The sequence below is a fragment of the Aulonocara sp. 'chitande type north' Nkhata Bay genome, linkage group LG8 (assembly GCF_057382095.1).
Source record: "Aulonocara sp. 'chitande type north' Nkhata Bay isolate Kocher_YH1m ecotype deep benthic linkage group LG8, A_spYH_male_GT1.1, whole genome shotgun sequence".
Taxonomy (NCBI): Eukaryota; Metazoa; Chordata; class Actinopteri; order Cichliformes; family Cichlidae; genus Aulonocara; species Aulonocara sp. 'chitande type north' Nkhata Bay.
Genome location: NC_141351.1, coordinates 18,860,598 through 18,884,288, shown reverse-complemented (window position 1 = coordinate 18,884,288; position 23,691 = coordinate 18,860,598). Strand labels below are relative to the sequence as shown.

At 40.2% G+C, this 23,691-nt stretch overlaps 1 protein-coding gene across 2 annotated transcripts; it reads left to right on the top strand.

The window, feature by feature from the left end:
- The first annotated feature begins 4 nt into the window (after positions 1–4).
- Positions 5–23,422, top strand: LOC147323626 (alpha-N-acetylgalactosaminide alpha-2,6-sialyltransferase 1-like). 2 transcript variants are annotated; one of them, XM_086304105.1, is made up of 9 exons: positions 5–165; positions 262–454; positions 715–877; positions 2,287–2,449; positions 19,319–19,457; positions 19,547–19,650; positions 20,085–20,168; positions 21,200–21,299; positions 22,718–23,422. In XM_086304105.1, the coding sequence occupies exons 1-9, from the start codon at positions 71–73 to the stop codon at positions 22,919–22,921; spliced, it is 1,245 nt and encodes a 414-aa protein (XP_086160231.1). In that variant the 5' UTR covers positions 5–70; the 3' UTR covers positions 22,922–23,422. The 2 variants fall into 2 exon arrangements, with proteins under 2 accessions (XP_086160231.1, XP_086160232.1); XM_086304106.1 differs by lacking the exons at positions 19,319–19,457; positions 19,547–19,650.
- The last annotated feature ends 269 nt before the right edge of the window (positions 23,423–23,691 follow it).

Genomic DNA, 23,691 nt, shown 5'->3' with positions numbered 1-23,691 from the left:
AGCGTGTCAGTTTTAGAAGGAAGTGCATACATGTGTGTTTAATTGAACAGAAAGCCTTCACTTGACAGCGATGGCATCCCAAATCTCCAGGATATTTTTATTGCTCCTTGTAATGACAGTTAGTTTTGTGGTTTTCATTCTATCCCAGGAATCTTTATCAAAAAGGTAATTTTTTTTTCATATCTATCTATGTATATCTATGTATTAATTTGCTAATTCTGAACGTTTTTGCTCCCTTTTGTCCTGTTGCTGTTGTTGCAGTTGGACAATTTTCTCAGGAAAACATGAACTCGGATGGGAAAACTTTTCGTTTAATATTAACCTCTGGGGACAGAAAGAAAAAACAGCTGTGGCTGAGACTCCAATGCCTCTCCTCTACAGAGGAAATTTCACAAAGGCTCCTCAGTGGGATTTTGATGATGTCTATAACCAGGATGCCCCACCTAGACCAACAGTAAGCATGCTAAGACACAATATGACAGAAACAGGACAAATGTAGTAATTAATTTGATGGCTGTGGGCAGGCAACGCTTGTGCTCAGCCATGCAGTCAGTCTGCTTTCACTTAATGGTTTCACTCCTTTAATTAAAATACATAATTCTTAATTATTCATCAAATTTCTGTAACTGTTGTGTTTGTTGTTTCCTCGGGGTATAAAGCTTTCACAGAATCATTTTAACTAATTTCATGATTTAATATTTCTGTTATTATCAGACATGTGCCCAATCACTGCGAAACTCTAAGGATGAGAACTTCAAGAAGGCTTTTCTTCCCAACATACGTTTGTTTCTGCACAAGGACAACATTAACATGAGCGAGTGGAATCGCCTTTCACATTTTAACAATCCTTTTGGGTTTATGCAGTGCAAATATGATGGTAGGTGTTTGTGAAACTGATGCCAGATTAAATATCAGTATATATGTGAGCTTGATCAGCAACTAAGTAATAGATTTTTTGTTATTTAATTTCTCCTTCCAGTTTCTGACTCCTGATATTATAATAAAGACAGACACTGTTGGTGTTAAAAAATATATATTATGGCACCTTTAAGCAGTGTTTTTTGTGTCATCTACAGTTTTCTGTAGTAAAAAGTTCCTGGTGAATCAGGTCAAAGCTCACCAAGGATTAATTAAATGATGAGTTAAAGAAAGTGAAGTTTGAACTTGTATTAAGACACATGAAATTATTCATACAACACTAAATTAAGATACACTCCAAGCCAGTGTTGGTCAAGTTACTTGAAAAAAGTAATCAGTAACTAATTACAGATTACACTCCCCCAAAAAGTAATCCCATTACTTTACTGATTACTTATTTTCAAAAGTAATTAGTTACTTAGTTACTTTTTAAAAGCACGATTTACAACCTGAATAGGTGATAAAGCGATAGATCTTTCAGCCCGATTCTACTTTTTCTGCATAATCCATCATATAAAATGTAATCAAATGGAAAAGTCTCTTTTTAAAACTTGTTTTATTAGTTTTAATCTTTTAACTTTATGCATCAAGCAAAAATTTAATTATATGCAACATTCTCTGACTGGAAGAAATTTGTTTAACATTTAAACCTATTTTCTGCAACACTCCATCTTGATTTCCAGGTTAAGTACTTATGCTGTGAGAGGAATTATATTGAACTGGTTAAGTTCCTTAGATAATACTTTTCAATTTGTGCAGTATTTAGGTAACTCATCTGAAAGAATGAAAATAGAATGTGGGGTCCTTCAAGGTTCTGTTTTGGGAACAAAACTTTTTTATATATAAACGACATTTGCAGATGACACAATTTTTTATTGTTCTAGAGAAAAGTTGAAAGAATTGGCTAAAATTATGGTTATTGAAAAGTAAAAACTAAAAAAATGGTTTGATGTAAATAAGTTATCGTTGAATTTGGCAAAGACAAAGTTTATGATGTTTGGAAATCATGTAAAGGAGGAAGAGGTAGTATCATCTATAGATGGAGTATTGATCGAAAGAGTTACAGAATTCCATTTTCTGGGTGTAATAGTGGATGACAAGTTAACATGAAAATCTCATATTGAACATGTTTAAAAAAAGATGGCCAAAAGTATATATATACTGGGTAATGCGATATATATATTAGATTACAAGGCAATGCAAATATTAGATTTTTCATTATTTTTACCCTGAGTTATTGTGTCGAAGAATGGGGGAATACATATGCGAATAATATAAAACCATTATACTTATTACAGAAGAGAGTGCTATGAATTATGCATGATGTTAAATGTATGTCTGTACTCATGTCTTTCTTTTCGTTTGCAGAAGTGATGGCTTCAGTGAAGCTGATTCCAAAGCCAAAAGAGCCACTGCTCCTCCCAAAACCAGGTGCCGATGGCTGTATTCACTGTGCTGTGGTGGGTACTGCAGGAATTTTGAACGGCTCAAAAGTGGGTGCAGAGATCGATGCACATGATTACGTTTTTCGGTACGTAAGAGGTACAAAACAAACCTGTTGTTAATGTTCTTTAAACTGAAGGGAATTATAAGGGTCAAATGTCTCAAAATCACATTGCAGCTGGTGCAGCGCACAGCAATCACTTAGATTTGATGTAATCTCTAGGGACACACAACATTCAAAAATCCAGAAATATATACCTAGTATATATCAAGTGTGTATTTCTATAATATGTGTTGTCAAAGGAGCTTGCAAAGAAAGCGTCTGGACTTCTTTAAGTTGCTTGAAGACGTTTCACCTCTCATCCGAGAAGCTTCTTCAGTTCTAAGGTCAAATGGTGGAGAGTCCCAGATATAAACCTAGTGGGAGTAACCCCCCACAGAGGGACAAAAGGACCCCCTGATGATCCTCTAATCGCCTGAGCCAAGGTGTGAAACTGGGCGTGGGTCCAAATCAGCCAGAGTTTCGGGTGTGTTCATTGTGAAACCTGGCCCCACCTTATCATGCGAATTCCTGAGGTCAGATGGCCCAGGATGTGAGTGGGCGTTAAGGCGTCTGGGAAGGGATCTCAAAACTGGATTATAGATGGCAGAGAGTTGGTGTCGTAAACCCCCGCCTCTGTTCAAAGATGGTCGCTCACAGTGGACATAGATGGCTTCTTTCACTCCTCTTTCAAACCATCTGTCCTCTCTGTCCAAAATGTGAACATTGGCATCCTCGAAAGAGTGTCCTTTATCCTTAAGATGCAGATGGACTGCTGAGTCTTGTCCTGTGGAGGTGGCTCTTCTGTGTTGTGCCATGCGCTTGTGAAGTGGCTGTTTGGTCTCTCCAATGTAGAGGTCTGAGCATTCCTCGCTGCACTGTACAGCATACACCACATTGTTAAGTTTGTGTCTTGGCGTTTTGTCTTTCGGGTGAACCAGTTTTTGTCTGAGCGTGTTGCTGGGTCTGAAATGCACCGGGATGTCATGCTTGGAGAAAACTCTCCTGAGTTTCTCTGATACACCGGCTACATAGGGGATGACAATGTTGTTGCGTCTGTCCTTCTTATCCTCCCTCGCTGGTGTCTGGTCTTCTTTTCTGTGCCTCTTTGCTGACTTTAAGAACGCCCATTTAGGATAGCCGCACGTTTTGAGTGCTTCCTTTACATGTGTGTGTTCCTTCTTTTTTCCTTCAGGCTTAGAGGGAACATGTTCTGCCCGGTGGTGTAGGGTCCTAATTACTCCAAGTTTGTGTTCCAAAGGGTGATGGGAGTCAAAGAGGAGGTACTGGTCCGTGTGTGTGGGCTTCCGGTAAACTTCGATGTTGAGTTTGCCGTTCTCTTCAATGTGCACGGCGCAGTCCAGGAACGGCAAACAGTGGTCCTTTGTGTCTTCCCTGGTGAACTTGATGTTTTTATCCACAGAGTTAATGTGCGCAGTGAAGGATTCCACTTCTTGTGTCTTGATTTTGACCCAGGTGTCGTCCACATATCTGTACCAGTGGCTGGGTACTCTTCCTTTGAAAGAGCCAAGAGCCTTCCTTTCCACTTCCTCCATGTAAAGGTTGGCTACAATAGGTGACACGGGGGAGCCCATGGCACAGCCATGTTTTTGTCTGTAGAAGCCTTCGTTGTACTTGAAATATGTAGTGGTGAGGCAGAGGTCTAACAGTGTGCAGATCTGATCGGGTGTGAAGTTGGTCCTGTCCTCCAAGGAGCTGTCTTCTTGTAGTCGTTTTCTGACAGTCTCCACGGCCTCAGTGGTGGGTATGCAAGTGAAAAGAGAGACTACATCAAAGGACACCATGGTTTCATCTGGATCCAGGGTAAGTTTCTGGACCTTGTCGGTGAAGTCGGTGGAGTTCTTGATGTGGTGTGGGGTGTTCCCCACGAGAGGCGCAAGGATGGTAGCAAGGTGTTTAGCAATGTTGTAAGTGGCTGAGTTTATGCTACTGACTATGGGTCTGAGTGGAACAGCTTCCTTGTGGATCTTAGGTGAGGTGAGGAGAGTAGTGATCTTTGAGCACAGGAAGCAGGTACACACACTAACGGAAAGGGAGGCTCAGAGCATCCATGTTGTACACTACTCTCCTCAGTGACAACAATACCTACGAAGCCCTGAAGCGAGACCCCACAAGCAGCTACAAAAAGAAAGTTATAGCTTGCCTTCAAGACTTTGAAAAGGACAAAATTATTGACCGCCTTACATATCACCGCCTTTACCCAGGGGATGCCATACCCTGCATCTATGGACTTCCTAAGATCCACAAGGAAGCTGTTTGCCCAGCCTGACGGCTTGAGAGCAGTCAGTGAGTAACATATGTCAGTCAGTGCATGAAGTTTGTCCACCACTTTATTTGAAATGGTGTTACATGGAACTGAAGTTCAAATAGAACATCTGGACCTGTTGTGTTTGTCTAGGGGAGTAAGGGCTTCATCGAGAATCACAAAGGTAATGTATCTGCCATCAGACAAATGTGTATATATATATATATATATATATATATATGTATGTATGTATGTATGTATGTATGTATGTGTGTATATATATATATATATATATATATATATATATATATATATATATATATATGTATATATGTATGTATATATGTATCAGAATCAGAATCAGAATCAGAATGGGGTTTATTGCCAAATGTTGAGCAGGTTTACAACATTAGGAAATTGCTGCGGTGCTTCAGTGCAAACATAGTGTCATAAATAGCACTTAAATAGACATGGAAAAAAAATAAAAGTAGGGATAAGAATTAAAAGTGCTACGTGGAAAGATATGTGCATGAGATATACATGAGATATATACATGAGAATAAGAATTAAGAGTGCTACGTTGAAAGATATATACATGAGTGCAGGTGGTGATCAGTGCCAAACATGGAATGATGCAGTGACACAGCGTAGGGTCTTGTGTTAGTGGCGGGTACAGTCATATGGTTATTGTTCATGTGTCCAATGTATACGTATATATATATGTGTATACGTATATATATATATATATATATATATTAGGGGTGCAACGATATTCGTATCGATATTGAACCGTTCGATACAGTGCTTTCGGTTCGGTACGCATATGTATCGAACAATACAACATTTGTAATTTATTTTATCAACTTTCCTTCTGACGATGCTGTCTGTGTGGAGCGCTCAGTGAATCTGCGTTCGACTACTCCGCCTAGGCTGCACTGTCGAGCGCAGATCCACTGAGCGCTCCACACAGACAGCATAGTCAGAAGGAAGAGCGCAGGGCAAGCTAGCTCTCCTTGCAACATGGCAAATTGAACCTCCCCCACCCTCATTCAGATCTGGCGTTTGGAATTATTTTGGTTTTCATGTGACGTATGACCCTGAAGGTAAGCGCGTCATGGACTAAAGTAAAACAGTATGTTGGATGTGCCACACAATGCTCAATTACATGGGTGGGAGCTAGTGTGTTAGCGCAGTTAGCTCGTTAACGTGTTGGCCGTCTAGCCCCATGCACGGGGCTATCAGGGGTAGCTCGTTAACGGAGATTTGCCATGTTGTGGCGTTAAGGTCATTTTAACGAGGTTAACCTGAAAGCACTAGTGGGAACACAACGAATATGACTGCACATTTACACCGACATCATCCTAGTGCAAAGACAAAAACAACAAGCATGCATGCTACAAACTTTACCCGAGTCATTTAGACAGCCGTTAGCACATGATTCTCCTTATGGGGACCTGATATGTTTAATATGCTGCTGAGAATATAGCCCAGAAGAAGCGGATAGTATAGCTTTTATTTTGGAAAGAGCCATTTCTCTGTAATAAACTCTCTTTTCCAAAGATGAGTGATTCCTCAATCAGATACAGGGCTCGCAAAATCGCTAGCCCGACGTCCTGGGGCTAGCGATTTTTCCAGTCGGGCTACCAAAATCTATCTCTGCCCTGCCCGTCCGACTATTGTAGGAAGGAAAAATATATGTCAATGCTTTTGCCTTCTTTCGGAAATGTAGCTGGGTAATTATGTCATTGGCATCGGTGAGCCACTGTCAATATGTGACATATTGAAATCGCGTTTGAATTTGCGCTTGTCTTTTTGCTTTCACTTTGCAATCGCGTGAACTGTGTATAGAGAGCGACAGTACTGATTGGTGAGTGATGATAATTTGTGCACCAATTCCTCTGACATCGTCTTATCAATCGTTAGCTTACTATGCAAACATGACAAGTGAAATCTCCCGCAGCTTAAACATGTGAGAGGTTGATCGCGCAGAGAATCGCTGAGCTTATGTGAGTGCGTGTGTAAAAGCAGCAGGATATATATTTCAGTTCTGCTGAGCCAAATAAGACAGATCAGGGTGAAGAAGTGACAGCCAAAGAAAAGCTTACCGCAAAACGGAAAAGTTATGACAAATCAGACTATAAGGCAAAAAGAAAGTGCAGCTTTATGGTTTCATGGACAAAATAATTTCTGTGGCTGCGATATGATGAGCTAAATAACCAGGGCTGCACATAAGTGGTCCGCAGGTGCGCATTCGCTGTCAAAATAAAAAACACGCACAAGGGTTAGGGTTAAATTTAAAAACTGTACTTTTGAGTTAAAATCTATATTTATAATTTTAATAAATGACCAATTAAAAAGGCATGAACATTTTATTTTGTATCGAAAAAATATCGAACCGTTACACCAAAGTATCGAACCGAACCGAACTGTGAATTTTGTGTATCGTTGCACCCCTAATATATATATATATATATATATATATATATATATATACACGTATACACATATATATATACACACACACACACACACACACACATACATACATATATATATATATATATATATATATATATATATATATATATATATATATATATATATATATATATATATATATACATACACATTTGTCTGATGGCAGATACATTACCTTTGTGATTCTCGATGAAGCCCTTACTCCCCTAGACAAACACAACAGGTCCGGATGTTCTATTTGAACTTCAGTTCCATGTAACACCATTTCAAATAAAGTGGTGGACAAACTTCATGCACTGACTGACATATGTTACTCACTGACCGCTCTCAAGCCGTCAGGCTGGGCAAACAAAGAGCTCCAGCGTAGAGTCAACATCCTCTTCTATATGCTCTGTACACACAACCATCAATTTTTTTATAACATGAGCACCACTGTTAAGTTTGCAGATCATACAGTTCATTGGATGCGTGACAGACAAAGATGATTCGTACAAGGAAGAGGTTCACACTTAACATTTGCAAATAATAACATAGTCCTCAACACCAGAATCAACCAGGATGTTGCCTAAATATCATTTAGGCAACATCCTGGTTGCTCTGACTTGCAAATTTAAATATCATGTATTAAAAATATAAATTTAACTTCGTACTCAAGAGAAAAGAAGAGAATTAATGGAGATTTAGACCACATAATGAAAACACCAAATGAGGAAATATCTTTAGGATGATTGATGGTCCATCCCTTGGACACAGTGTGGTGTTCCTGAACCAGCTTAACAATGGAATCACTACTTTATGCTCACCATTGTCATTCTAATGAACAGTGGTATTACTTTCAGTGTTACTTCCACTTGTTGTCCACCAACTGATCTTTTTCAACATGGCACTATTGTATGACTGTGTTGGTCTTTACCATCATTTCAATGAACTATTAGTACAGTTCACAGATTCATCTCAGAAAGAGATGTTGCAACAGTTTTCTTTGTTTACTGTTTCAACTTCTTCTACTCTCATATTCATGCTGATGTGTAGGTCCCTTCCAAAATATTCATTTTATTTAAGGAACTGATTTCAAAATGACTAAACGCATTGAAGAAGAGATTTTAACTAATGATATTATAATGACACATCAAAAAATGAGTTTCTGTCACAAGTTTCCTTTCTTTAGATGGAAGTCTGTTGAAGACCAATAAAAAGGGTTAGAACTTGAATAAAATCACCATTGGGGTGAATTAATTTTTAATTTTTTGATGTAGCTGCGTCATTCCAGGGCTTGGTTTCAGCAAGATACCAGGTGGGAATCAAACTACACAAAGGTGTGTAGTCTTACCACTACACTATCCAGCTGCCATTTACACCTGGGTGTACATGTATATCTTGGTTGACTGCTGCTTCTAAACATATGCATTATTAGTACTGTATGCTGCTCAGTAACATTGAAAATGTATTATTTACTGTTACTGATGCTTATGTTGGTCATTGTGGTTTGCTTACAGTGTTGTCTTCTTTTTGCTTGTTTTTTTTGTATCAGCAGGAGATTATCGAATTCGGTTCTTTAGAATTCTTTTAATGACAGAGAAAGACCCCGGACTCAGTGTGATCAAGCTCAAAAAATAATCTTTATTGTACATTTCCGGAAACGGAGAGCTGTAGACACAAGGACGCACACACAGGTCTAAAAGCATTGCAAGCCAAAGGCGTATATATAGTTCTGCTATACGTCACACACAGTTTCGATCAAAACAACTCTGCTTAGTTTCACTTTCTGTCTGCACGCTTCTTGTTCTCTGCACAAAGCGTGCAGTTTCCTGTCAGTACTTTTGGCTCAGATTCTAGTCACAATGGCATTCTCCTACTCTGGCCTCTATAAAACAATATAAACAGAAAATAAGCACTAAGAATATATATTTATTTTGTAATATGATCAGGCAGTTTTACTGTGTCTTTTCTCTCTATCCCTCTTCTCCTCTATTTTTCTTCCCTTCACCTTCTGTTAACTCTCTTCTTTCTCTTTCCTGTCCCCCGGTCCTGTCCATTCTGATTGTAATAACTCAAAATGAAAAATATATATACAATTATATATATATATACATATATATTAGGGGTGCAACGATATTCGTATCGATATTGAACCGTTCGATACAGTGCTTTCGGTTTGGTACGCATATGTATCGAACAATACAACATTTGTAATTTATTTTATCAACTTTCCTTCTGACGATGCTGTCTGTGTGGAGAGCTCAGTGAATCTGCGTTCGACTACTCCGCCTAGGCTGCACTGTCGAGCGCAGATCCACTGAGCGCTCCACACAGACAGCATCGTCAGAAGGAAGAGCGCAGGGCGAGCTAGCGAGACAGAAGTTAAGCTCTCCTTGCAACATGGCAAATTGAACCTCCCCCACCCTCATTCAGATCTGGCGTTTGGAATTATTTTGGTTTTCATGTGACGTATGACCCTGAAGGTAAGCGAGTCATGGACTAAAGTAAAACAGTATGTTGGATGTGCCACGCAATGCTCAATTACATGGGTGGGAGCTAGTGTGTTAGCGCAGTTAGCTCGTTAATGTGTTGGCCATCTAGCCCCATGCACGGGGCTATCAGGGGTAGCTCGTTAACGGAGATTTGCCATGTTGTGGCGTTAAGGTCATTTTAACGAGGTTAACCTGAAAGCACTAGTGGGAACACAACGAATATGACTGCACATTTACACCGACATCATCCTAGTGCAAAGACAAAAACAACAAGCATGCATGCTACAAACTTTACCCGAGTCATTTAGACAGCCGTTAGCACATGATTCTCCTTATGGGGACCTGATATGTTTAATATGCTGCTGAGAATATAGCCCAGAAGAAGCGGATAGTATAGCTTTTATTTTGGAAAGAGCCATTTCTCTGTAATAAACTCTCTTTTCCAAAGATGAGTGATTCCTCAATCAGATACAGGGCTTGCAATATCGCTAGCCCGACGTCCTGGGGCTAGCGATTTTTCCAGTCGAGCTACCAAAATCTATCTCTGCCCTGCCCGTCCGACTATTGTAGGAAGGAAAAATATATGTCAATGCTTTTGCCTTCTTTCGGAAATGTAGCTGGGTAATTATGTCATTGGCATCGGTGAGCCACTGTCAATATGTGACATATTGAAATCGCGTTTGAATTTGCGCTTGTCTTTTTGCTTTCACTTTGCAATCGCGTGAACTGTGTATAGAGAGCGACAGTACTGATTGGTGAGTGATGATAATTTGTGCACCAATTCCTCTGACATCGTCTTATCAATCGTTAGCTTACTATGCAAACATGACAAGTGAAATCTCCCGCAGCTTAAACATGTGAGAGGTTGATCGCGCAGAGAATCGCTGAGCTTATGTGAGTGCGTGTGTAAAAGCAGCAGGATATATATTTCAGTTCTGCTGAGCCAAATAAGACAGATCAGGGTGAAGAAGTGACAGCCAAAGAAAAGCTTACCGCAAAACGGAAAAGTTATGACAAATCAGACTATAAGGCAAAAAGAAAGTGCAGCTTTATGGTTTCATGGACAAAATAATTTCTGTGGCTGCGATATGATGAGCTAAATAACCAGGGCTGCACATAAGTGGTCCGCAGGTGCGCATTCGCTGTCAAAATAAAAAACACGCACAAGGGTTAGGGTTAAATTTAAAAACTGTACTTTTGAGTTAAAATCTATATTTATAATTTTAATAAATGACCAATTAAAAAGGCATGAACATTTTATTTTGTATCGAAAAAATATCGAACCGTTACACCAAAGTATCGAACCGAACCGAACTGTGAATTTTGTGTATCGTTGCACCCCTAATATATATATATATATATATATATATATATATATATATATATATACACGTATACACATATATATATATACACACACACACACACACACACACACACACATACATACATACATACATATATATATATATATATATATATATATATACATATATATATATATATATACACATTTGTCTGATGGCAGATACATTACCTTTGTGATTCTCGATGAAGCCCTTACTCCCCTAGACAAACACAACAGGTCCGGATGTTCTATTTGAACTTCAGTTCCATGTAACACCATTTCAAATAAAGTGGTGGACAAACTTCATGCACTGACTGACATATGTTACTCACTGACCGCTCTCAAGCCGTCAGGCTGGGCAAACAAAGAGCTCCAGCGTAGAGTCAACATCCTCTTCTATATGCTCTGTACACACAACCATCAATTTTTTTATAACATGAGCACCACTGTTAAGTTTGCAGATCATACAGTTCATTGGATGCGTGACAGACAAAGATGATTCGTACAAGGAAGAGGTTCACACTTAACATTTGCAAATAATAACATAGTCCTCAACACCAGAATCAACCAGGATGTTGCCTAAATATCATTTAGGCAACATCCTGGTTGCTCTGACTTGCAAATTTAAATATCATGTATTAAAAATATAAATTTAACTTCGTACTCAAGAGAAAAGAAGAGAATTAATGGAGATTTAGACCACATAATGAAAACACCAAATGAGGAAATATCTTTAGGATGATTGATGGTCCATCCCTTGGACACAGTGTGGTGTTCCTGAACCAGCTTAACAATGGAATCACTACTTTATGCTCACCATTGTCATTCTAATGAACAGTGGTATTACTTTCAGTGTTACTTCCACTTGTTGTCCACCAACTGATCTTTTTCAACATGGCACTATTGTATGACTGTGTTGGTCTTTACCATCATTTCAATGAACTATTAGTACAGTTCACAGATTCATCTCAGAAAGAGATGTTGCAACAGTTTTCTTTGTTTACTGTTTCAACTTCTTCTACTCTCATATTCATGCTGATGTGTAGGTCCCTTCCAAAATATTCATTTTATTTAAGGAACTGATTTCAAAATGACTAAACGCATTGAAGAAGAGATTTTAACTAATGATATTATAATGACACATCAAAAAATGAGTTTCTGTCACAAGTTTCCTTTCTTTAGATGGAAGTCTGTTGAAGACCAATAAAAAGGGTTAGAACTTGAATAAAATCACCATTGGGGTGAATTAATTTTTAATTTTTTGATGTAGCTGCGTCATTCCAGGGCTTGGTTTCAGCAAGATACCAGGTGGGAATCAAACTACACAAAGGTGTGTAGTCTTACCACTACACTATCCAGCTGCCATTTACACCTGGGTGTACATGTATATCTTGGTTGACTGCTGCTTCTAAACATATGCATTATTAGTACTGTATGCTGCTCAGTAACATTGAAAATGTATTATTTACTGTTACTGATGCTTATGTTGGTCATTGTGGTTTGCTTACAGTGTTGTCTTCTTTTTGCTTGTTTTTTTTGTATCAGCAGGAGATTATCGAATTCGGTTCTTTAGAATTCTTTTAATGACAGAGAAAGACCCCGGACTCAGTGTGATCAAGCTCAAAAAATAATCTTTATTGTACATTTCCGGAAACGGAGAGCTGTAGACACAAGGACGCACACACAGGTCTAAAAGCATTGCAAGCCAAAGGCGTATATATAGTTCTGCTATACGTCACACACAGTTTCGATCAAAACAACTCTGCTTAGTTTCACTTTCTGTCTGCACGCTTCTTGTTCTCTGCACAAAGCGTGCAGTTTCCTGTCAGTACTTTTGGCTCAGATTCTAGTCACAATGGCATTCTCCTACTCTGGCCTCTATAAAACAATATAAACAGAAAATAAGCACTAAGAATATATATTTATTTTGTAATATGATCAGGCAGTTTTACTGTGTCTTTTCTCTCTATCCCTCTTCTCCTCTATTTTTCTTCCCTTCACCTTCTGTTAACTCTCTTCTTTCTCTTTCCTGTCCCCCGGTCCTGTCCATTCTGATTGTAATAACTCAAAATGAAAAATATATATACAATTATATATATATATACATATATATTAGGGGTGCAACGATATTCGTATCGATATTGAACCGTTCGATACAGTGCTTTCGGTTTGGTACGCATATGTATCGAACAATACAACATTTGTAATTTATTTTATCAACTTTCCTTCTGACGATGCTGTCTGTGTGGAGAGCTCAGTGAATCTGCGTTCGACTACTCCGCCTAGGCTGCACTGTCGAGCGCAGATCCACTGAGCGCTCCACACAGACAGCATCGTCAGAAGGAAGAGCGCAGGGCGAGCTAGCGAGACAGAAGTTAAGCTCTCCTTGCAACATGGCAAATTGAACCTCCCCCACCCTCATTCAGATCTGGCGTTTGGAATTATTTTGGTTTTCATGTGACGTATGACCCTGAAGGTAAGCGAGTCATGGACTAAAGTAAAACAGTATGTTGGATGTGCCACGCAATGCTCAATTACATGGGTGGGAGCTAGTGTGTTAGCGCAGTTAGCTCGTTAATGTGTTGGCCATCTAGCCCCATGCACGGGGCTATCAGGGGTAGCTCGTTAACGGAGATTTGCCATGTTGTGGCGTTAAGGTCATTTTAACAAGGTTAACCTGAAAGCACTAGTGGGAACACAACGAATATGACTGCACATTTACGCCGACATCATCCTAGTGCAAAGACAAAAACAACAAGCATGCATGCTACAAACTTTACCCAATTCATTTAGACAGCCGTTAGCACATGATTCTCCTTATGGGGACCTGATATGTTTAATATGCTGCTGAGAATATAGCCCAGAAGAAGCGGATAGTATAGCTTTTATTTTGGAAAGAGCCATTTCTCTGTAATAAACTCTCTTTTCCAAAGATGAGTGATTCCTCAATCAGATACAGGGCTCGCAAAATCGCTAGCCCGACGTCCTGGGGCTAGCGATATTTCCAGTCGGGCTACCAAAATCTATCTCTGCCCTGCCTGTCCGGTGTTCCAGATCTACTGGCGTTTAGATCAACTGGCGTTGGTCGAACAGATGTGTGGCAGTCTTGCGTTTCAGGAGCTGCTACCGACAAACCAGCAAAAAAACCGCCAAATGTGTCACCTGTGACACTTGTGAGGTTGTCTCAAACACACTCCGTCAGTCTTGATGCTGTTGAACAACAAAATGTTTAAAAATGTGGCGAGTTTACCTGGTGATATCCTCATGCGCAACGCGATCGCGAAAACAGCAAACAAGTAATACCACGCCGATGTTGTTCACAGGACAGCAAGAGTAAACGATCGGGAGACTCTTGTCGTCGTCATCGTTCCCCTTGCACGGTTTGTTTCTCCGAATTCAGCGTTTTTGCTTCACAACTAAAGCGAGCAGTTTACTTTGTGTGCACTAACATGGACTTGAGTCAACCAGCGCCACCTCTGGCCAAGTGCCACAGCCTACAGCCAGATCAACCTGTGACACACATCTGCACCACGTTTGAATTCGTGTCATGCACATTTGTACCTTTCAATTGTGTCTGTTTGTGCGTCATGCAAATAAACCTTTGAAATGAATGAAATGACACTAATATTTCACTATTGTTGTAACATCACATGTCGTTAGCGTAGTCTGTCTGTGTCTTCCCTCTGCAAACGAACATTTCAGAGTTGGTTGTTATATACAGTCTGTATAAGTGTGGTTAATCTAATGAACATTTGTAAGGAGATGGCAGTTACTGTGAATGTACAGCATTTACACAGTGATTAGTAATAAACAGTCAGACAATGACTCTGACAATCTCATTCAGTCTTGCAGACTGAATGCACCTTCTGTGGAAAGTGGTACCACACAGTGTGTGTGGACTTCCCCTGTGCAGAAGGCGACTACAAATGTTGTGCATGCTAAATAAACAGAAACAAATGATCCCTGTTGTCTTTGCTTACTGATTGTTTTCAGTGTTGACAATCCACATTGCTGGCATTGCATCTGTCAACATGTTTGTGGGTAGATTTGGATGTACCAGGGGTAAGTGCAGCCACTCAGCCTCTACTCACTGTGATCGTAGCAGCAGGTGTAGATGTGTCACAAGTTAATCTAGTAGTAGGCTATGGTAGTAGTGGACTGACCTCCATTTGAAACTGCTCCAGCTGCTGTGTGATAGTGGATCTGCTACAAATTGAAGATCATATGGAAGTTTTGGAAATTAACCCTTGTAATATGTTGAAAAACAAAAAAGTGACATTGATTTTGTTGCGGGTCATTTTGACCCGTACTGTGTAAATCCACTCAGAATTGTTCAAAAACTGCAATAAAACAATAGCAACTTTATTTTCCATTAGATAAACATGTAGAACACAGACATACAACAGTTAGACTTTCCATAACTAATTTAGAAACAATTTGGTTTTTCGTTCTTACAAACACATTTCTGTTGAAATTGCCCAACGTTCTCAGTTTTTCAATGCTCAACATTTTCTATTTTGTCCACATGATGGACAGAATGTAACTGTGTGCTTTCTGCAGATGTACTTCTTGCATTTCTCACAAAATGTGCTTGTTTTCAAACAGGAACCTTCCTAACTAAGATTTAAAACAAAAGATTTCTACGTCTCCTCCAGTCTCACAAACAGATGACAAACCAAGCGACACACCTGAGTCACTGACTTTCTTAAATCCACTCACTCTCACTGGCTCTGTTTATTACTAATCACTGTGTAACTGCTGTGAATTCAAAGTAACTGCCGTCTCCTTACAAATCTTCATTGGATTAACCACACTTATACAGACTGTATATAACTACCAACTCTCCAGCCATGTTGATGGATTGCCTATATTGGCTGGAAATATTCATTTCCAGAGAAAGGACACAGACAAACGATGCTTACAGGATGTGATGTGACAACACTAATGAAATATTGATGTGTCATATTTGTCCAAGGCGTATTTCATTGTTATGGAAAAAGAGAATATCAAAATCATGATGACCAATTGGAGTGGTGATTTCTATGACTTTGTGTATATAATTTGGGATTTTGAACAAATGTAGGCCAATAAGGAATATATGATATCATTTCATTCTTTTCAAAGGTTTATTTGCATGACGCACAAACAGACACAATTGAAAGGTACAAATGTGTTGTGCATGAAACAAATTCAAACGTGGTGCAGATGTGTGTCACAGGTTGATCTGGCTGTAGGCTGTGGCACTTGGCCAGGGGGGGCGCTGGTTGACTCAAGTCCATGTTAGTGCACACAAAGTAAACTGCTCGCTTTAGTTGTGAAGCAAAAACGCTGAATTTGGAGAAATAAACCGTGCAAGGGGAACGATAACGACGACTAGGGTCTCCCGATCGTTTACTCTTGCTATCCTGTGAACAACATCGGCGTGGTATTACTTGTTTGCTGTTTTCGCGATCGCGTTGCGCATGAGGATATCACCAGGTAAACTCGCCACATTTTTATACATTTTGTTGTTCAACAGCATCAAGACTGACGGAGTGTGTTTGAGACAACCTCACAAGTGTCACAGGTGACACATTTGGCGTTTTTTTTGCTGGTTTGTCGGTAGCAGCTCCTGAAACGCAAGAATGCCACACATCTGTTCGACCAACGCCAGTTGATCTAAACGCCAGTAGATCTGGAACACCGGCTATTGTAGGAAGGAAAAATATATGTCAATGCTTTTGCATTCTTTCGGAAATGTAGCTGGGTAATTATGTCATTGGCATCGGTGAGCCACTGTCAATATGTGACATATTGAAAGCGCGTTTGAATTTGCGCTTGTTTTTTTGCTTTCACTTTGCAATCGTGTGAACTGTGTATAGAGAGCGACAGTACTGATTGGTGAGTGATGATAATTTGTGCACCAATTCCTCTGACATTGTCTTATTAATCGTTAGCTTACTACGCAAACATGACAAGTGAAATCTCCGGCAGCAAGCTTAAACATGTGAGAGGTTGATCGCGCAGAGAATGTGAGTGCGTGTGTAAAAGCAGCAGGATATATATTTTAGTTCTGCTGAGCCAAATAAGACAGGTCAGGGTGAAGAAGTGCCAGCCAAAGAAAAGCTTACCACAAAACGGAAAAGTTATGACAAATCAGACTATAAGGCAAAAAGAAAGTGCAGCTTTATGGTTTCATGGACAAAATAATTTCTGTGGCTGCGATATGATGAGCTAAATAACCAGGGGTGCACATAAGTGGTCCGCAGGTGCGCATTCGCTGTCAAAATAAAAAACACGCACAAGTTTTAAATTTAAAAACTGTACTTTTTTACTGTACACACACACATATAAAAAAAAAAACACCCAGCACGCCCCTGTGGGCGGTTTATCCTTCAAGCTCGGGTCCTCTACCAGAGGCCTGGGAGCTTGAGGGTCCTGCGCAGTATCTTAGCTGTTCCCAGGACTGCGCTCTTCTGGACAGAGATCTCCGATGTTGTTCCCGGGATCTGCTGGAGCCACTCGCCTAGCTTGGGAGTCACCGCACCTAGTGCTCCGATTACCACGGGGACCACCGTTACCTTCACCCTCCACATCCTCTCGAGCTCTTCTCTGAGCCCTTGGTATTTCTCCAGCTTCTCGTGTTCCTTCTTCCTGATATTGCTGTCATTCGGAACCGCTACATCGATCACTACGGCCGTCTTCTTCTGTTTGTCTACCACCACTATGTCCGGTTGGTTAGCCACCACCATTTTGTCCGTCTGTATCTGGAAGTCCCACAGGATCTTAGCTCGGTCATTCTCCACCACCCTTGGGGGCATCTCCCATTTTGACCTCGGGACTTCCAGGTTATACTCGGCACAGATGTTCCTGTACACTATGCCGGCCACTTGGTTATGGCGTTCCATGTATGCCTTGCCTGCTAGCATCTTGCACCCTGCTGTTATGTGCTGGATAGTCTCTGGGGCATCTTTACACAGCCTGCACCTGGGGTCTTGCCTGGTGTGATAGACCCCAGCCTCTATGGATCTTGTGCTCAGAGCTTGTTCTTGTGCTGCCATGATTAGTGCCTCTGTGCTGTCTTTCAGTCCAGCTTTGTCCAGCCACTGGTAGGATTTCTGGATATCAGCCACCTCCTCTATCTGCCGGTGGTACATACCGTGCAGGGGCCTGTCCTTCCATGATGGTTCCTCGTCTCCCTCCTCTTTCTTGGGTTTCTGCTGCCTGAGGTATTCACTGAGCACTCGGTCAGTTGGGGCCATCTTCCCAATGTATTCTTGGATGTTCCTTGTCTCATCCTGGACTGTGGTGCTGACACTCACCAGTCCCCGGCCCCCTTCCTTCCGCTTAGCGTACAGCCTCAGGGTGCTGGACTTGGGGTGAAACCCTCCATGCATGGTAAGGAGCTTTCTTGTCTTTATGTCAGTGGCTTCTATCTCCTCCTTTGGCCAGCCTATTACCCCAGCAGGGTACCTGATCACGGGCAGGGCGTATGTGTTGATGGCCCGGATCTTGTTCTTACCATTCAGCTGACTCCTCAGGACTTGCCTGACCCTCTGCAGGTACTTGGTGGTTGCAGCCTTTCTAGCGGCCTCTTCATGGTCCCTGTTCAGGGAGGTCGCTGTGGTCTGCCCTCAGATCCTCTAGCCACTGAGCATTGCCGTTATGGGTTGCATCCTTCTCCCATATGCTCTTCCAGTATTGCTCCGTCTCCAGCCTTGGTGGTGCTGTTCTCTTATTGTTCCCTTGCCACACCTTTGCTGGTTCTGTGGAGAACAGCTGGTTTATTCTCCTGCCTTCTATCTCTCTGGTGTACCTCCTCAAGCGGCTGGCCAAGGCTGTGAGTCTTTGCTTGGCAGTTTCCAAGGCCTCAGGTATGGACAGCTTGCTGTATTTCTTAGGCACCTTATTTGTCGCACCTTTCTGCAACTCCGTTAGTTGGCTAACCTCCCTCCGTGCTACTTTGATCTTGCCCTCTAGCCTCCTTCTCCATGGAGGGTACTGCCCCTTGTGGCTGTTCAACTTGTAGCCAAGCATTTGCATCCCTACTCAAAAGTTGAAATGTCTAGCTATTAAATTTAAATATTGAGATAACAACCAATATTTTTAACATACTTAGACTTTTGAGTTATCTATTTCTTTTAATTTCCAAAAAAAGAAATCTCTTGTACCTTATGGGAATGCATTTAGGAAATCCTTGCACAAAGGCTGCTATATAACAGACACTAACGAAAAGCATAATAAGATGAAAGGTATATCACACTACCTTCAATTTGAATGCTGTTGCTTGAACTACTGACTGATTTTGAACATTACAATTAAATCAACGTAAACTGAACCAAAGATCAACTTTCTGAATTGTGTCTGTTTGGCAGGATGAACGGTGCCGTTATCAAAGGTTATGAGGAAGATGTAGGAAATAGAACATCAGTGTACGTTCACACAGAGCACTCCATCACCGCATCACCTTATTTTTTTGGGAAGTATGGATACAAGTCTGCCCCTCATGATGAGGTAGTAAAACTTACAAGACAACAGTGTGATATTGTTTATACTCTCCACAGACTAAAGATTATTTTGCTCCATAATTTTTCTCTTGGCAGGGAATAAAATATGTGCTGATTCCTGAGGCAATGAGAGATTTCCGATGGCTTGAGGGTCTTTTCAAAGGACATGAGGGCTATAGTGGCCCACACCACAAGAAATGGTGATTATCAAATTAAGTAGTTATGTAGTAATTTTTTTTTCTCCTGCTTTGACAAATCTCAATTTTTCCAATTAGTTTATAGTGTCATTAGACAATCTTTTAAGAGCAGCCTCACAGCTCAGAGGTGTGAGTGGAGAAGAACTAGAGACAATTTACCAGCTGGGATTTTGTCTAACTGGTAAAAATCCATGGCCTTCCTCGTGGCTCCTACATGTCACTGCTGAGTGCACCCACACGTGAGGTGTTCACAGGTGCCTCATTATTAGCAGATGTACTCTACAAATGCACTCTGGAAAATGCTAAAGCAACTTGAGTTGATATCTACTTTTTCTTTTAGGTTTTAATGGACAATTGTATTGCCTTTTATTTAAAAAAACAACTAAAATTAATAATATAAATTATCCCTCCTCTCCCTTGTGTTTTCACCTCACCAGGCCAGGGACCTACTATTCAGGGCAGTACAATGAGAGCCGATTCTACGTTCTACACCAGGACTTCCTCCGATACGTGAAGAACAGGTCAGACTCCTATGAGCATACTGTGATTACATATGAGCAGATGTTGGTAATAATATAATATAATATAATATAATATAATATAATAAGGTTGCAGAAAAGCTGGTTCCATACCTGGACAAATTACTGGTGCATCCCAGGGCTAACATAGAAACAGGCAACAGTTCACATTGTTTCATCATCTAATAATTGTTTTTCTTTCCTGAACAAGTTTGCTCTTAAAGTTAACTCCATTCTGGGAGAGTGACTCTTCTGAGCTTCTGCTCAGCTCTGTTGAGAATCATTAAAGTGATGGTTGGGACTTCCAGTCAATCAATTGAAATACATTGTGGATTTCAAAATCTTATTTGGTTTTCATATGTACCTATTTTCAGTGATATCAACTTTAATAGCAGGAAATTAACTAGGCATAATTCTTTTTTATGTGTGTTTTTATTGTTCTGGGTCTTTTGACCGAGCATTTTGAGTTAATGGGGCTTCTTTGTGCTAATTTTGTAGGTTTCTATTATTTAGTATTGAGTTTAGTCCCGGTTTTGCTTCCATGTTTAGTTTTATTTCTGATTCCATGTTTTCTTGTCGATGTGCCTCGTCTCCTTTTTCTGTTTACATGTTTCCCTCCTTGTTTTTTATTCCATCTCTTCCCTCTCTGTCATGTGCTTTCCTATACATTTTCCCCAGCCCATCTCGCCTCTCTCTCCCCCTCCATGTCTCATCTTTCTTAATTATTCTGTATTACCCTCTTTGTGTCTCCTCTGTTTGTCTCCCCAGTCTTTCTTGTTCCCCTTTGGGTTCCTTCCTCCCGGCCTCATGTCAGGCCGTGTGTTCTTGCCTGCGTCTTGTGTTTAGTGTGTTTTGTTTTGCTTCCTCCTGTCTCGATTAACTCCTCCCAACTGTGTTCCCCGTGTATTTCCACTTCCCTCGTCACCATCATGTGTATTTATTGTGCAAGTTTTCCTTCTTTCATTTTCAGATCGTCTCTTAACCCTTCCAGTATTTTTATATTTTTTGTTTGTTTGTTTGTTTTTTAATCACAGGTTCCTAAAGTCACCTAATCTGAATAAAAGATTCTGGGCAATAGTCAGACCAACCAATGGAGCATTCACTCTCTTCCTGGCTTTGCATATTTGTGACACAGTGAGTTAATATTACCTTTACATTTCTGTGTAAGAGGTATTGGTTTCCACACCTATATACACAATACACAGACTCAAAGCCTCAAAGCAGCTCTTTAATGAAAATAAGCTATTTCACACATGTTTTCTGCAAAGTAGATGACATCTATATGTCACAGTCAAACCACAAAACGAACGAATCTTGAAAAAAAAGCAATCTTGAAATTACGTAAACATAAACCCAGATGAACAATGCCACCACATGACATATCAGACCAAGTAATCATTTATTCAACATGATTCGGTACCTTTTAGAATCGTCTTTACCAGCAATAACCAAAGTTTCTCACATTGTTGTTCAGGAATTTTTTTCCCACTCATCTTTGCAATGTTGCTTCAGTTCATTAAAGTTTGAAGCATTTCTTTACGTTGACTGGGCCATTGCAACACCTTGATTTTTCAGTCATTCTCCTATACATTCGTTGCACTGAGAATATCGGTTATAAACTAAAAACGTGCAGGAGTTTTTTTTTTTATATTATTTTTTTGTACTCAACTAAATGATTGTGCCCAGGCACTGTGGCTGAAAGATACAGCTTAACTCATCTGTCCTAAAAGCTGATGTCCTGCTTGTTGGTATGAGGTGTTTATAATATGAAAAATAATGTGCTGTGTTTGTTTGTTTTCCTAAATGTGCCATTGTACATTATGGACAAAAATCTCCACTCTGTCTTGTCTGCCCAAATTGAACAGAGTTTCTGAAGTCTTTCTGGGTCATTCACATGCAATTTGTAAATTAAAATGTGCTGCTATGTTCTTTTTATAGAGAAGAAGCAACCATCAATCTTCTGGAATTGTGCTGTCAGGCACTTTCATTAATTATTATTTCATTAATTATTTAATTAGCACGGTGGCACGGTGGTTAGCACTGTTGCCGCACAGCAAGAAGGTCCTGAGTTCAATTCCACCATCAGGCTGGGGTCTTTCTGTGTGGAGTTTGCATGTTCTCCCCGTGTTTGTGTGTGTTCCCTCCGGGTACTCCGGCTTCCTCCCACTGTCCAAAGACATCCAGCTTCAAATCAAATCAAATCACTTTTATTGTCACATCGTAGGGATAGGTTAATTGGATAATCCAAATTGCCACTAGGTGTGAATGTGAATGTGAGTGTGAATGGTTGTCTGTCCTTGTGTGTTAGCCCTGCGACAGACTGGCGACCTGTCCAGGGTGTACCCCGCCTCTCACCCTATGACAGCTGGGATAGGCTCCCGCGACCCTGAAAAGGATAAGCGGATGGAATATTTAATTAATTATTATTATTATGACCTATTATTATTGTTGTTGTTGCTGTTGTTTTTCCTGATGGGAACTGTATTAAGGTATTCTGCAAACTATGTCTTGAAAAGTAAGGATTTTTTCTCTCTCTCTTTCTGTATCCTCAGGTGGATGCATATGGATTCATGACTGATGACTACATGAAATACTCCAACTACTATGCTCAGAAGTACATTAAAACAAAAGTACATTTCTATGCCAACCATGACTACATTTTGGAGAAGAATACATGGAAAGATCTTCACAACAGAAAAGTAATAAAGCTGTATCAAAGAACGGAGCCAGAATCAGGGACTGAAAAGCCAAAGTAACACTGAGTCCACCCATAAGGATAAAACCTACACTACTGAAGATATTCAAGAGCCATGTCAGGCAGCACAGTAGTGCAGTGGTCAGCACAGCAAGAAGTGTTCACATCCAACATATAACTGGAGGGTTTCTTTGTGTGCATGTTCTCTCTTTGTCTGTGTGGATTCTCTCTGTAGCATCAGCTTCCTTTGATGCTGCATGAAGACATGCACTTAGTTGGGTTAGGTTAACTGGTGAGAGTATTTTGGCCATAGGTGTGAACGTGAGTGTCATGGTTACCTGGTCTGTATACATTGTCCTTTCTTCTTTGCTGTGTTCACCTTTAAGCTGTGTGTTCCACCTTGGGGGTTTGCTGTATGATAGTTTTCATTTAGATAATTTGCACTTGGCTCATATTTTCTTATTTTTACAAGTTTTCAACAATAAAGCGGTTTTTGAGTTTTAAGTCCTGTTTTCCGAGTCCTGCTTTTGGGTGATGCTCTCCATGACACGCACTCCCCTTGACAAACTGATTTCTTTTAGCTGGAGGAAGTGTAAAGCTGCTTAAAGAACTAAAATTACTCCATTTATGAGTAATTATAAAGTATACCTGGAATTTTACAGTATTGGGAGTTTTTCAGTCAGAAGCCCCACAAGGTTTGTGAGTCATGTCTTAACATGTTTAAGAAAATATTAACTGTAGGCCCATAAATAACATAAATGACTTCAGTACAATACCTAATAGTTGCATTTGAAATTAAAATAACGAAATTGTTCAAATGTTTTTAGCTTT